Source organism: Callorhinus ursinus, unplaced genomic scaffold (assembly GCF_003265705.2).
Source record: "Callorhinus ursinus isolate GAN/ISIS: 27379988/994484 unplaced genomic scaffold, GSC_fseal_2.0 scaffold5, whole genome shotgun sequence".
In the NCBI taxonomy this organism is placed as follows: domain Eukaryota; kingdom Metazoa; phylum Chordata; class Mammalia; order Carnivora; family Otariidae; genus Callorhinus; species Callorhinus ursinus.
Window position 1 is genome coordinate 82,109,572 of NW_027397067.1, and position 14,605 is coordinate 82,124,176.

A 14,605-nucleotide genomic window follows, 5' to 3' on the forward strand; every position below is an offset into this window, starting at 1 on the left:
AAAAAAAAAAAGAAAGAAGGAAGGAAGAAAAGAAAGAGAAAAGAAAGAAAGAAAGAAAGAAAGAAAGAAAGAAAGAAAGAAAGAAACAAAGAGAAAGAAGAAAGAAAGAAAGAAAGAAAGAAAGAAAGAAAGAAAGAAAGAAAGAAAGAGAAAGAGAAAGAGAAAGGCATTCATTCCACTCACCAAGGTTTATAGGCCCCTTCGCTGGGACGTAATAAGCCTCCCTGCCCCTGGGGACAGCATTTACAGCATAAACGGACAATGTTCCCCCAGGACAATGACTCCCATCCGCCTGAAGGGATGGAAGAGGCGTCTGGGAGGCCTCCCACTTACCAGCTCAGAGCAGACAAGTGACATGTTCAAAATGTGAGGTGTGTGACACAGACATGAGTGTTGAGAAGTTTGCTCTGTTTTGAAGTATTTCTGATACTTCAGAGATATAAAACCAAATTTTACTCACGGTCTTTGGTCTGCAACACCCGCTCCTCATTGGTCCCGACACAGCCCTGATTTCTTTCTTTCTTTTTAATAATATAACAACATTCTGTGAGCTCACCAACAGGAAGACTAACATTTTGATACAAGCTTACCGTTCCCTGTGAGACCCTTCTCAGTCCCCTCTGTGGCCCTACACACCCCTGCCTCCCTGTCCTAGGGGAGCGACACCACATTCTGGAATCTTGAGTTGATTGTTCTCATTCTCCCCAGATAGATGATTGCTAGAGATGGATGGGATGGATGGACAGACGGATGGGTGGATGGACAGATGGATGGATGATGGATGGATGGATGGAAGGACAGATGAATGGATGGATGATGGACGGATGGATGGATGGAAGGACAGATAGATGGATGGAAGGACAGAGATGAATGGATGATGGATGGATGGATGGTCAGACGGATGGGTGGATGGACAGATGAATGGACAATGGATGGATGATGGATGGATGGATGGAAGGACAGATGGATGGATGGATGGGTGGATGGATGGAAGGACAGATGGATGTTAGATAGATGACAGATACACAGATAGATGACATAGAGCTTTATTGTCTATGAAGCTATATTTGTCCCATCAAACTTATATAAAACAACAGTGTAAAGTAGTTAATGTATGAACATCAGCTTTATGTAATTTGTTGGGACTCACCTACTCAATTTCATGCTGCTAGCCTTCTTCCGTATTGTTTTGTGACTAGCTCACTCATTGCAACTGCTACAGAGCATTCCATCACATGACTGTATCACCCCTGATTAACCGAAATCCCCTCGACGGTCGTTTTGGCTGCTTTCAGACAGTTGCTCTGGTGAACAATGCAGCCGGTCACATTCTCTCACATGTCTCCTGCGTACACATGTGAGATGTTTCACTGGTTGATGTGCCAGGAAGAGACTGCTTGATTACGGGGAACAGAATATTCAGAGAATACACCACACTATTTCCCCGGACAGCTGCACCAGAGTACCTCTGATGTGCAGGGTGCAAGAGAATCTGGCAGTACACGTGGTCTCCATCATGTGGGCCTCATCAGTCTTGTGAACATTTGCTAACCTAGGGGTACAACTGACTCTGTTCGTGATTGGCATTTCCCTGCTAACTAGAGAAGCTGGACATGTCTCTGCTGTGTACATGCTCTGTAACTCGCCTGTGCATGTCCCCCGGGTTACAGAAGGCTCTCCTTGTCTCCACTAAACCTCTGTAGAGTAGAAATGAGTGCTTGGCTTGAGCAGGAGGGCTCTGTGAGAAAACCCAGAGGAACTGAAGGCATGGTAACCATGGTGATCACTGCATGGGACACTGGGGAACACTCACCAAAGAATGGCTTAATTTCTGATCAGCTACTCTTTAAGTCTTCCCAGCTGCACTCATCAGGTAGACCAGTTCTCCCCTGCAAGGCCTCCCCTGGATCAAGACCCCCGACCATGTTGTCTCAGGAAGATGAAAGCTTGTCTTTCTGACCGTCTGTGTGTCTCCTCGCCAGACTGGGCCCACATGTTGCTTATTCCCCAAGTTAAGGGATGAAGGCCCAGTGCTCTGGAGGGATTGGAGCAGGGGCACCGATTTTCCCTTCTGAATAAGGAGTTTTGGGAAGGGGGCATTTGGAGAGAACCGGGGTCAAGAGGTAGTGCTAACACGGGGGGTTCCAGCCCGTAAGAGGGCCCTCCACCACCTGCACACCTTCACAGCTGCCCAACACTCACCCCCCCGTCAGCCCCCTTCTCTGTAACCCGTGACTCATGACTTATCCAACTATCGTCCTCCACCCTTCACTCATTCATCCTTTATTCTAGTTGCTCATTCATTCAGCAAAATTGCCAACTCCTGGCCAGGGGGGCTGGCCTGGGAGGAGAGTTCCGGGGATCTCTGTCCAAGGAAGGCCTGGGGCCCCGGCTCCAGATGAGCGACCTCCTCACAAGCAGCCCACCTGGGGTGGGTCGGGGGGACAAGGTGGAGCCTGACACGGACACCCTGCCCACTCGGCACCGCCCCCACACACAAGCCGCACAAACAGCTGAGTGCTCCCTGGGCAAAGCGACTCATACAGACCAAGCCCCCAGCCCCACTTCCGCCTCCAGGCCCTCCCGCACAGACACTGAGTCTCCTGGCTGGACAGACACTCGGCAAGTTTTCCCAAACCCTTTCCTGGCCTTCACCCAGCCAATGTTCCCTGGCTGCTCCCAGCCGTCTGACCAGCGCCAAGAGAAGTGAGGGAGCGGGGGAACTTGGGCACAGTGAGGGGCGGGCGAGACTTGCCTTCTGCCTGGGAATTCTGGAACTTCAGCAAAGGCAGGTGGTCGGACACCCACCTTGCGCACACACTGTCTTCCTCCTCCTCTACACAAGGGCCCCACCCTCCACCTCTCCATCCTCCAGGAAGTCCTCTTGGATGTCCCGTGGATGCCCCAGCTCAGGCTAGACAGCCCTGAGCTTGTCACCGGTTCCACCCATCCCAAGCTGCTCCTCATCTGTGCCCTCCCCGGGTGACCCTCCCCTAGGCCAGGCACGGGCCGTCCCCTCCATCAGCCCTCACTCTCCCCACCACCCAGCCGTCCCCTCCCAGAATTCTGAATCCTATTGCCCCAGACAGGCACCACCCACCCGGCCACATGCTCTGGTCCCCGACTGTCCAAGCCCTCCCCCACCTCCACACAGCGCCCCACTGGTCCTTCTGAGAACCTGGATGTGAGCCCATGGCTCCAATGCATGGTCAGCTCTTCACTGCCCGCAGGCCGGACTGCAAAGATGCCCAGGCCAGCCTGGTTCCCTGAAATTTGGGCTCCTCAGGTTTGAACTTTCCCCAGTCACTGTCCACACTGCCCCCTAATAAGTCTGCTGGCAGAAGGGCCCACCTGTCAGCCCCTCTCCCGAAGCTCAGGGCCAGCAGCACGTGTTCTCCCCGGTAAAAGCCAGATCCCTTGCCCACATGCTGAGGGCTGTGGCCTGCACAACCTCACCTTGTCTGCACAGGCTCTCAAAGTGCCAACTCAGGGGTGAGTCAAGGTAGATCCATGCTCCAGTTCTGCAGCCCCCCCGGCCCTTCTCTCACTCGGGATTACTTTATGATCAATGTTCTTAGGGGTTTCAATGTCAGCCAACACAGACCCAGGCATCAACCTCTGATAGAAAGACGAGAGAATGACTTTTCAAAACGTAGAACAAAACCGCAACACCCTCCAAGTGCAAATTCTAACCGAAGGGAGAACCCTCTGTTGTCTCACGCATCCCTGCAGGGACTGGGATGGGCACAGCCCCTCAGCCTGGTGAGATAGCCACACCCCCCAAAGTGACAAGCCACGGACCCTGTGGCTCAGCAAGGCCAGCACAGGGGATCCGATTCCCAGATGCACTTGCCAAGTGACACGTGACAGTGAAGCAACCGCAGGCTGCCTGAGGTGGACACTGAGAGCATCCCGGGGGGAGGGGGGAAGGCCTCTGCACCATCATGCAGACGCATCAACACTACACGACACCCTGGCACAGGGGGCGCAGAGAATACAATCATCCTCGCTTTTCCCTGTTCCCGCGCAAAGACACCCTGAATGCACAGGGGCCCTGGGCAGATAGCAGTGGGGCCTGGGGCGGGAGACACACTTCTCACCTCACTGATGGGCACGTGGCCCCTATTCAAAAACTTAAGTTAAAAGAAAATGTGGAAGTCCCTCAGCTACATCCCAGGACCGGGGTCCCTGTACCCCCTGCCCCAGCAGCCCCCTCAAGGAAAGGGAAAGAAGCCCCGGAGCCTCACTCTCTGGAGCCCACGGGGGAAGCTCTGGCCCCTCCTGGTACCCTCCGCAGGGGAGCGACCAGGCCCACCTCACCTGTCTGCCCACCGCTCTGTCCCTGGGGCCTAGAGCCTAGCACTTAGCTCCCCAAAAGTGGAAATGAATCCATAAGCACATAAAACCGTTAGCTTGCTCTCCCCATCTCTCTGGTGGGCACCCTCTGCTTGCTGTGGGCTGTGGGTGGTGCAGATTTCTGGAGCCCAAACTGGGCACTTTAAGTTGGGATCTGGGTGCAGGACCCAGGCGTGTGCATTCAAGCCCTCATCTCCTGGGATCTCACGGCCACCAGGGAGCTTGCAGGGAGGACTGACTTCCTTACCTGCCCAGAAAAAGTCCACTTTCCTGTGAAACTCAAGGACCTTTGGGTCTCCAGTGTGTAGATGTTGGGTGAAGGTGGGAGATACCTGGAGACATCTCAGGTGAATGTCCCTCCTGTAGAAGGTGAAGGAGCAGGGTGCCTGGGGGGCTTTGTCCAGCGCGGCTCCCCCCTCCAGCACCATGTGCAGGGCTGAGCTGCCGGCAATGCCCTGGGACCCCAGGAGCAGACGGAAGCAGCCAGGAGAGTGGGGCGGGGGGCCAGGGCCTGGCGGTGTGGAGACACCAGATACAGACTGGATCGGACAAGGTAGAGGCATCTGCGGGGGGCTGGGGGCACAGGCAGGGGGAAGGGTGGGAGAAACACTCTGCCAGGGAAGGTGCACTGGGAAGAGCTGTACTTCAGAGGAGGTTGCAAGCTGGGGGGGGTGGGGGGCTTGGCAGAATAGGGGAAGGGTCAAGAGCAAGCCTCAGGCCCCTAGAAAGGAAGGGTGTCCACCCTCCCACCTCCCGCATGCCCCCGTGCCATCCACCCTGCCAGCTGGCACAGGGTTCCTCTGTCTGCACCCCCCGGTGCCCCACGAGCTGGGTGTATCCCCACCTCACAGACAGAAGCAAGGCTCAGAGGGGATGCAGGGCTTGGTCAAGATCAAACAGCAAGAGACATCTGAGTCCAGGCATTTCCTGCAAACGCGGTGAAGATTTCGATGTGTCAGGTCCTACCTCTTCCAGATCTGTTTCCTCGGCGTCAAGTGGGCATAACAAGACCTCTAACCAGGCTGAGGTCAGGTGCAAAAAAGGAGATGGACAGCTGCTCTGAGAGGGACAGGCCCCCGCCCCACCGGTCCCGCAGCTTCCCTGGGCCCGCACCAGAGGCCCTCGAGAGCCCCCAGGAACCAGACTGCTCCAGAGCGTGGGTGCCCTATCTCCTCTGTGAGGCTGCCAAAATCCTGAGCTCACCTCCGATGAGGACACCCGAAGGACTAGAGACCCATCTCAATCCTGGAGCCGGTGCACAAGTCCTCTGATGCAGTGATCCTAACCAGGCGCTGGCAATGGGAGTCTGGCGTGACCCCCCGGGGTTTACCTGTCGCGAACGCCAAGGAGCCTCACCACCAGGACACCGAGCAATAGAACCCACTGCAGAAACTACTAATTAAACGAGGGGACATGTCCTCGTATCAATAAATGGTGAAAGGGTATTTCTCTTAAACTCATCAGCCGTCCCTCATAAAGAAATCTAACTGAAATATGAATAAATAGTGTAAGCTGAATAAAGACCGATTTCAACTCCAAAAGCAAACGTCGACTCAGGGTGCCACAGGGAAGTCCTTCGGTGAACAGACACGCCCGGGGCTGTGTCATCAGTCAGCCGGCTTCACAGGCCCCGCTAATGCAACAGGCACAAAAATTGAACACACAATAAAAATGTTGGGAAAGCAGAGTTGCATCTTCACTTGTACACTGCCTGGTGGTATACCTTGAACATCTAAGAGACGACACCAACAGTGGAATGTGCAGAGCTCGGTGTTGGAAAATAAGTAGCTTTTTCTTGCGTGGGTTCAGCGCTGTCGGTGGCCGCCCCACGTCATGCCCACACCCTCTGCACCTTGTGGACGCCCCTGCGTGTAAGCCGCGCGCTTCTGGAATTCAGGAGTGCACTCAGCAGCCTCCCAGCCCCGAGGGCATCCCTACATGACTTTGGCTCAGCCGGGGAGATGCATCCAGACCACACCACGGAGGAGGGCTGAGGAGGGGCGAGGGGCCGCGCTCCGCCCGCCCGGAGAGCCCCTCCTGAAAGCCCTCCACTGACTCCCGCGGCCTGGGCTGTCGCACTCACACGTGTGAGCACAGCCTGAGCGAGGAGCAGAACTTTACTCTTTCTGTCACAGTGTTTCTCTCCAGACCCATCTCACCAGGAGGCGGAAGCCCGATGTCTTGGGCTCTTCCCTCCCAGGGCTGCGTGCAATGAGGGACGACAGGCAGATCCACTGCCTCACCCCTGCCCTGCCTGGTCCATGCACGGCACCTGGGACACACAGGCTGTGCCCTCAGTTGGGTCACTGTGGCCTCGCCCTGACCCTTGTTCCCAGGCCCCACCACAGCGTGGAGGCCCCGGGCTGTCTGCAGACCCCCGACCCAGACCTCCGCGGGCAGGTACCGCTCAGAGGTCCTGCCACTCAGGAGCCTCTCTCTGGGACGCACCCCATCCTCCGCTCCTTCCCGCCCCTCTGCTGGCTCAGCCCAGGGGCATCTCTGCCTAGCTTGAGGAAGGTCCCGCTCTCCCTCCCCATCTGGAAGCGTTTCCACGGGCTTCTCTGCAGACTTACTCCCTCTGACTCAGAGAGGCCCGTTGGCACCGTAGCGGGGGGAGCTCTTGGAAACATGGAGGCCAGTGATTCACGGGCTCCACCAGTTGTCTGCCCTGTTGATCCCCCAAACCCTCAGCCGTCCTGCTTAAATGAAGGCCAGGTGGGGGGGTGGGTACTTCTAGAAAGAACGGCATGAAAGAAAATGAATAACCAGCTCACCACACCGAAAATGACCACTGTGGTTTAAAGAAAAGGAGGAAGCCCCAGTTACAACCACCAAAACTACAGGTTACCTAGCTTAGACGCCGAGGGAGGTACAAGACCCACAGGGGGAATGAGCCAGAACAGAGGCGCGAGCAGGTCGCCGCCGGATGGGCAGGAGCTCCGCACTCCCACGTGGGGAGTCCTCATGCCGTGGAGACAGCCTCCGGCCCCGGCGGCACACAAACCGGTGCAACTGCAGTCAACATCCTGAGTGTTATTCTGGAACTGCACAAACGGATTCCGGCATTCACCTGTAAGAATAAATCGCAAGAAGTGACAATCTTCTTTTCAAAAGAGGAGCAAGGAGGGGACTCGCCTCACCAGCTGGTGAACGTGACTTGAAGCTGCCGCGCCCGGTGGGGCCCACGCTCAGTGGCCGGAACACACACCACGGGTGCCATGCACGCTATGACCAAGGTGGCACTTGGAGTCATGGGGAAAGACAGGTGTGTTCATGAACGGCATTGACAAACACCGGCCATGTATTTCAAAGAGGTCCTGCCTCCTGCTGCGTGGTAAACAAACTCCAGGTGCATCGGGTATCTGAAGGAAGTAGCCAAATCCGTAACAATAGCAGAATATAAAGACTGTTTACCTAGGATAAGGACAGAGGAGGCTCTCCTATGATCTGAAAGCCAGAAACAATAAAAGAACAATTAGATTCAACCACACGGAACTTGAGGATGTGCACGCATGTACTGGGAAAACACCAAAAACGAAGATACTTGGAAAACACAGACCACGGGAAAGATGGTACCTCACTCACAAGAGGGCCTCATACTTCTGTAAGAAAAGACAAAAGCCCAAAGTGGACCAAAGGTGCGACCGGCAATTACAGAGGAAACGCTCATAAGTCGGGACAAACTCATAAGACGTTCAGTCTCACTACTAAGTTCTCCAATGGAAATCAGGATAAGACCCTACTCTTCGTCCCCCAGGCTGACGGGAGCTCCCGGGGGATCCATGCGGTAAGGGTGGAGGGGCCCGGGAGGAGGGACGGGCACAGCCTTCCTTCGGGGAGATCTACTCCTTCCAAGGAGATGTTTTTCGGGCTCAGCCACACACTTCCTGAATCCCCCTGAGACGGAGAGTCACTGGATCCCGTAAGGACGTGAGCGTGAGGGTGGTCACGACAGCGCTGATCAGGGACTGAGAGCGGACCCCTCTGCCCTCGGGTGAGGGGTGGCTAGGAAAAGCGCGGTTTGCTCATGCAGGGGAATACTAAGCAGACAGTGAAAACGAAAGGTCCACGTAGATCCGGAAAGGATGACCTTGGTGGATTCTTCAGAAAAATTATCAAGTTGCACACATAGCGCTGTCCATGTGCCCAGGCAGACCCAGCACGCCTCACAGACGGCGGGGTTCAAGCCTGCCATGACAACTCATCACGGTGGAGACGGCTCGCTCGCTCTCAGGCGTGGGGACCCAGCCCCGGATGGGGCAGCTCTGGAGCGGAGAGCGGAGAGCGGGCTCTCTGGGCCACACTGCCCCCGCGCCCCCCTTCACCTTGAATCGCACAGCTGGAAGGATCTCCCCACTTTTTGTGTTTTAAATACATCCCTCAGGTAATAAATTCTCACACAGAGATTCACCTGAAAGTTGGTTTGAACCCATGGGGCGGCATCTCGTCCTCTGGGAACCTCCGGGGCCCCCATGGAACCGCATCCTGGGTGGCACCAGCTTCCGGCCTCTGAATCCTCAAGCTGCTCTTCACACTTGCCCTAAGTGAGAGTGCCCGGTCCCTACACGCCCCCAAACACCAGACACAGCGGTGGGCAGCACACTTTACTGAGGTTTGGGCAGGATGGGAACAGGGTGCATTGCAGGGCAGCAAAGCAAACTTAAAACAGAGCGGGAGACACGTCCCTGCCCAGTCCTACCAGCAGGAGGTGGACACAGTCTCCAGTGACTCCTCTCCTGTCGTGTTCACCCCGGACTCCCAGGTCCCTCTCCCTCAACCACACGCAGGAGCCCCGGGGGGAATGCCACGGCCAGCTCTTAGTGAAACTACGGTTCTTGCCAAGGGGTCCAGGACCCAGGAGCACCCACAGCCTGGGTCGGCCACAGAAGGATGAGGAAGAACTGACTGAAGACCAGACTCCAGAGAAGCCCGGAGTGACTGCTGACATCACGTGGTGAGCCTGGGCCATGGGGTGACCCACGTGGCCTGGGAGCATGGGAGATTGGGCTGAACCCAGGGGTGCAGGGACAAAACCAGAGACCCACCATCGGAGCAGGAAGGGCCAGAGGTGGTCCCTAAGATCTACCTGCAGATGCTCCCCTGCCTCCTCCCACCCGAAGCACCCAGTGCCTCTGCGCCATCCCACGTGGGGCTGCCTCAGTCCCTGCTCAGGGGCTAGCCTTCGTGACCCTGCCCAAGGAGGTGCCCTAGGTGGGGGCAAAGGGTCTCTGGTTAAGAGGCCGAGTCTGGGTGCAAGAGTGCTCCCAACAGCTCTTTGGGGAGCGGGCCCCAGAGTCTGATCACCCCAAGGCTCCATGAAAGAGCAAGTGAGAGAAAGGGCAAGAGGAAGGGACACGCAGGGCATGTGTGTCTTCGTGTCCCTAGACCCTGAGGGCCAAGAAGCGTGTGTGCACAGACGTGCGTGTGTGTGGGCTGGGGCACACCAGTCCAGGTGCTGGTGTGACATCCGTGTTTCAGCGTGCACACCTGTGGACGTCTGCGGGGGCTCGCGCGTGCATCTGTGCGAGCGGGCGTGGACGCGGAGCACACTTCTGCAGGCATGGATGTGCGCATGCCTGCACGTCTGGTGTCACGTGCACTCACACACGCTTACAAAGCCTTACCTTCGTGTCCCTGTCCCGAGACTCTGTCCACTCTAACCTCTGCTCCCATCTGCTACCAGGCCCCAGGTGCCCCAGGCTGCCCAGCACACCCACAAACCCCCAGTCCCAGTGCCCCACGTCCTTGGAGCCCCTCTCCCTGCTCTGCCAGCCTGACCCCCACACCCAGGCTCAGACCCAGGTCTCTGGACCAGAAGTGAGTTTATTTCTCTGCGGAAGATGCCCTCGCAGCCATCGGTTGGGCTGGGCCTGGCTCTGCCTGGCTTCCCCTCGGAGACCTGGGGGTCCCAGTCCCCAGCCCACACCCCCCGGGGCCTCCTGCAGACACCGGGTTTCCTAGAGGCGTCCTGCTGGCCCGGACTCAGAGCTGGTGGAGAGAGGGAAGCCTCATGGCTCAGGGAGGGGCGAGGGCCAGGTTCCAGGGAGGAAGCTCAGAGCCCTGCAGGAGGGAGAGGGCCTCAGGGCCCAGCCCCGAGGAGGGCAGGCCCGAGGCTGAGCAGGAGGCCCCCCGCCAGGGCCCAGGGGCTGCCCCCCGCCCCCGGCCCCCCATTGCACAGGTCTCCCCCGCAACAGTCCACGTCCACTTTTAAGATCCCAGAGTTAATGAAGCCCATCAGATAGTCTGAGAAGAAGTGTCGCTTCACGAAGTCACAGGATGAGGCGCACATCTTGTTCACGGAATGATCCTTCCTGCCTGGGGAAGAGGTAGGAGAGCCTGGGACAGGAGCGGCACCTGGGCCCTCTCTGCGTCACGCCCAGGCCCAGGACCCAGCCCGGGACGCAGCTTGGGACCCCCAGACAGCAGAGCTGAGCTTTTCAACCCACCCACCCTGTCTCAGCGATCTGGAGAGGGCCACACAGGGCACCTGCTCAGCCTCACACAGCAGGCCACCCACAGCCCTGCGCCTTTAGTCGAGGACAGAGGGGCTCAGATGACACCCCCAACCGCTCCCCACCCAGGCCCTGGTCCTGACTCACTGCTACTGGGGTCGGTGATCCGGACGCTGGCGCACACTGTATCCGACGGCTGGCACTGCTTTGGGGTGCAATGGCTCGAGTTGGTGGTCAGGGTGCAGTCCTGGCACCACAGGCCGTGAGCTGGGCAGGGCACAAGGACTCCGATGACCAGAGGAACCGGGGGCCAAGCCAGCCGTCCCCCTGCCCCTCCCACCCACCTACTGCAGGCACTGCTAGGAGAACCAGGCCACTGTAGGAGGCCGAGCACCCCCTGCCAGGAGGGAGCAGGCACCTGGAGGTCAGGCCCTGGGAGAACCTGTGTGCCTTCCCGGCAACTTGGGGGGAGGGTCCCACCACTGCAACTCTGGCAGCCCCTGGGCGCCCTCCGTGGCGGCAGGCACAAGCGTCCACAGCCAGCCCCACATCTCTCACCCCTCTGGTGCTCTCCGGCACACTCCGACCCCTCCCACACCTCCCCGCAGACTTCACTTGCTCCAAGGAAGGAAGGACCACGCAGACTTGATGGGAGGCCAGGTGGGGCTCTGAGAAGCGATGGAACGCGAGAACCCCGCCCTGAGCGAGGAGCGTCCGCGCAGGACTAGCCCGCCGGTGCGGAAAACCGGGAGGAAAACCGCTCGGTGCCCTCAGGAGCCAGGAGGGCCCCGCGTGGCTGGGGCTGGAGCTGGAGTACCGTGAGTGAAGGCGACAGGCGCGAGGGCCGGCTGGCGTCGCCAGGGTCCGGGAGAGGGTGTGGATGTGACCAGCACCGTCGGAGGATGGCGGCCCTGCAGCCCGGCTCTCTCCGGAGCCGCCTCGGGCTCCTCCGGCGACCTGGCCCAGCCCCGCGGGGCCACCCCAGACTCACCGGGCGCAGAGCACAGCAGGGCGGCCAGCAGCACCAGGCCGAGGCCGTTCATGGCTGCAGGCAGCATGCTCCAGGCGGGCCTCGGGAAGGCGCGGGGGTTGTGGGCGGAGGTCCTCCGGGCGCGGGCCTGGCAAGGAGAAGCCTCGGTCAGGAGCCCCAGCCTCCTGCCAAGCCCGAAGCCCCCTCCCCTCTTCTGGCACGGGATCGCAACGTCCCCCCTCCTCGGAATCTCAGAGCTGGGGTGGGGGGGTTGTTCGCAAGCTCGCAAAGCCCCACCCCCAGCCCATCCCCCAGAGCGTCCACCATCACAGCATCCCCTCCAGGGAGAATAGGTCGGCCGTCTCGGGCAGGGTGACAGCTCGAAACGCCCCAACCCGCTCCTGGCACCTGTGGGGTGGGGGGTCAGGGAGAGCGCGTCTTCTCCTCCCTGGGGAGCGGTAGGTGCGTCCGGAGAGAAGAGCGCTAGACAAGGTGCGAGCAGGCGGTACCTGCCGATGGAGGAGGGGCGCGAGCCACGTCCCCACCCCCACCCCTGGGCTGGGGGCCCGGGAACCCCGCGCTGAGTTCCCTCCCGTCGCCTCCTGCGCGTGCCCGTGCGCTCACCGCAGGTCGGGGCGTGGAGCGCGGGCCTCGGGTCGGGGGCGCACTCACATCCCTGGGGGGTCGGCACTCCGGGGCTCCGGGAAGCGCGAGGAGCGGTGCCCTTCGGTCTCCCTGCGGACCGGAACCCGGGCGCAGCCTTGTCTTTCGGGGAACGCAGCCGCAGACGCGGACCCCGCGCGAGGGGCGGAGCGGAGCCGGGCGGGGGCGCGCGGGGGGCGGGGGCGGCGGGAGAAGCGCGGGCGGGGCGCCCGGGGCTCGGTGCCGCGGCGGGTGGCTGTCCTGGGCCGTCCGCGCCCCTCGACAGGCAGCGCCCGGCCCGCGCGTCCGCCCCCTCCGGTGCCGGCTCCCTCCGCGGCCGCCCCGCGCACCCCTCCCCCGGCGTGGGCAAGATCCCTTCCCCCTCTGCTTGGCCGAGATCCCCTCGGAATTTCTCGGAAGAACGTTTACGGCGAAAGGAAGCGAGCGAAACGCACAAAGACGCAGAGAGTGGGGGAGGTAACAGCGAAGGTGATTCGCGCAGGTCCTGGTTCGCAGGCTCCCGTACCTGGAGCCCTCCCCTCCCCAGCTCCGTCGTCGCGGCTTCGATGGTTTGAGGCTGCGCTCCCCCACCCCAACCCCGACTCAGAGCACCCGCGACGACCCCCGCCAGCCACCGCTGCCCCAGGGACTGAGGGCTCCAACCACGCCCCCGTCGGAGGGCCGAGTCCCAAGGGCTGGTCGCGGCATTCAAGGCCGTCCGCCGCCTGCTTGGCCAGTTTCTCAGCTTTGTCTCTCGCCTTCCCGTCCCACAAAGCTTTTGAGTGCTGTGCCTTTGCACTTGCTGTCCCCTGTGCCTGGAATCCATCTCTGCTGAGCACTGAGTAAGCCCCAGCTACTGCGCAGGAGTTGGGGGTCCTTCCTTTTTGCCCTGCCTTCATTTGGCCAACAAATATTCATGGAGTACCCACGGTTAGCCAATCGCTGCCCTGGGCCTGGGACAACACAATGAGAAGGTTCACCCAGTCTTGCATCAGACAAAGGATCATCACTGGTATGCCCTTGTGAGAGGAGCCAACCACAGCCTTGACTGAGCACCTAGTGTGTGTGCTGTTCCAGGCACGTATGTCATAGCTTCACCCCCACCTGCTGTGGAAGTATTCTTGACATCCCCATCTTACAATGAGGAAGCCCAAGCACAGAGAGCTTGAGCTCCCTGCCCAAGGTCACACCCAAGGGTGACCAGGTGACACTGCCAGTATTGGAACCTAAGCAGCTTGGTGGCAGGACCTGTACACCTCAGTGCTCAGCGCTCTGGAGGACCGACGGCAGAGGACGCAGACAAGCAACCCCAGCCTGGCGACTGGGGCTCCCACAGATTCAATTCAAACAGGAGTTCAAAGTCAAAAATCAGCGAACGTCCAAAGAAAACAGGCCAACAGAGACACAGCAGAAGCAGTGAAGAGGAACAGATTCCAATCTCTACAAACTTTCTAAACTGAAAGTGGTAGATATAGAATATAAAATTAACCTATCTTGTGGGTTTAAGATATACTTAAAGGAAAGAACAAGGCACTATCAAAACTGACTGTGCTTAGCTGAAAACAAAAGGAGAGCCTCTAGAAATAAACAACTTTCCACTGAAATTAAAAGGTTATCAGAAACGTTGAGAGATGTATGCCAAATGAAAACAAGGTCACTAAAAACATACATGGTATGGTTTCACTTCTGTGAGACTTCCAGAACGGAAAAATCCAAAAAAGAGGGAACGGAGATTCACGGTTGCCTCAGGCTGGGAGGAGGGAGGGATGGAGAGTTTCTGCTAAAGGTCAAGGGGTTTCTTTTCAAGTGATGAAAATGTTTTAAAAAGATAGTGATGATAGTTGCACCACACTGTGAATGTACTAAAACCCACTGAATCAGAGACTTTAAAAGGTGAAGTTTACAGTATGCGAGTTGCGTCTCGGTCAAGCTGTTGTGTAAAAGCAACAGCAAGTGCACGAGGACACACAGGAGACACAAGTGAAGAAGGAGTTCGCGAACCGGAATTTGAGCCTCCAGAAATGATCAGGAATGTGTGCAAGGGGTGAGGAGCTAGAAGATGGAAGGGAAGGTCAGGACACCCAACGGGTCACGTGCAGAGCGCCGGGGGAAGTCTGGGCAGAGCCCCAAAGGGAAGAGAGCCAGTGTTGGAAGACATGATGCGTCAGAACCAGTGATGGAGACG

General features: G+C 58.4%; 1 protein-coding gene across 3 annotated transcripts; it reads right to left on the reverse strand.

Moving 5' to 3' along the window:
* Positions 1-10,161: 10,161 nt before the first annotated feature.
* LOC112823008 (lymphocyte antigen 6H) lies at positions 10,162-12,613 on the reverse strand. Of its 3 annotated transcripts, none has more exons than XM_073893325.1 (4): positions 12,451-12,613; positions 11,800-11,926; positions 10,956-11,075; positions 10,162-10,671 (listed from the first exon to the last, which is right to left on the reverse strand). In XM_073893325.1, the coding sequence occupies exons 2-4, from the start codon at positions 11,864-11,866 to the stop codon at positions 10,436-10,438; spliced, it is 423 nt and encodes a 140-aa protein (XP_073749426.1). In that variant the 5' UTR covers positions 11,867-11,926; positions 12,451-12,613; the 3' UTR covers positions 10,162-10,435. The 3 variants fall into 3 exon arrangements, with proteins under 3 accessions (XP_073749426.1, XP_073749425.1, XP_073749427.1); XM_073893324.1 differs by having other exon boundaries at positions 12,403-12,609; XM_073893326.1 differs by lacking the exon at positions 12,451-12,613 and adding an exon at positions 12,187-12,332.
* Positions 12,614-14,605: the final 1,992 nt, after the last annotated feature.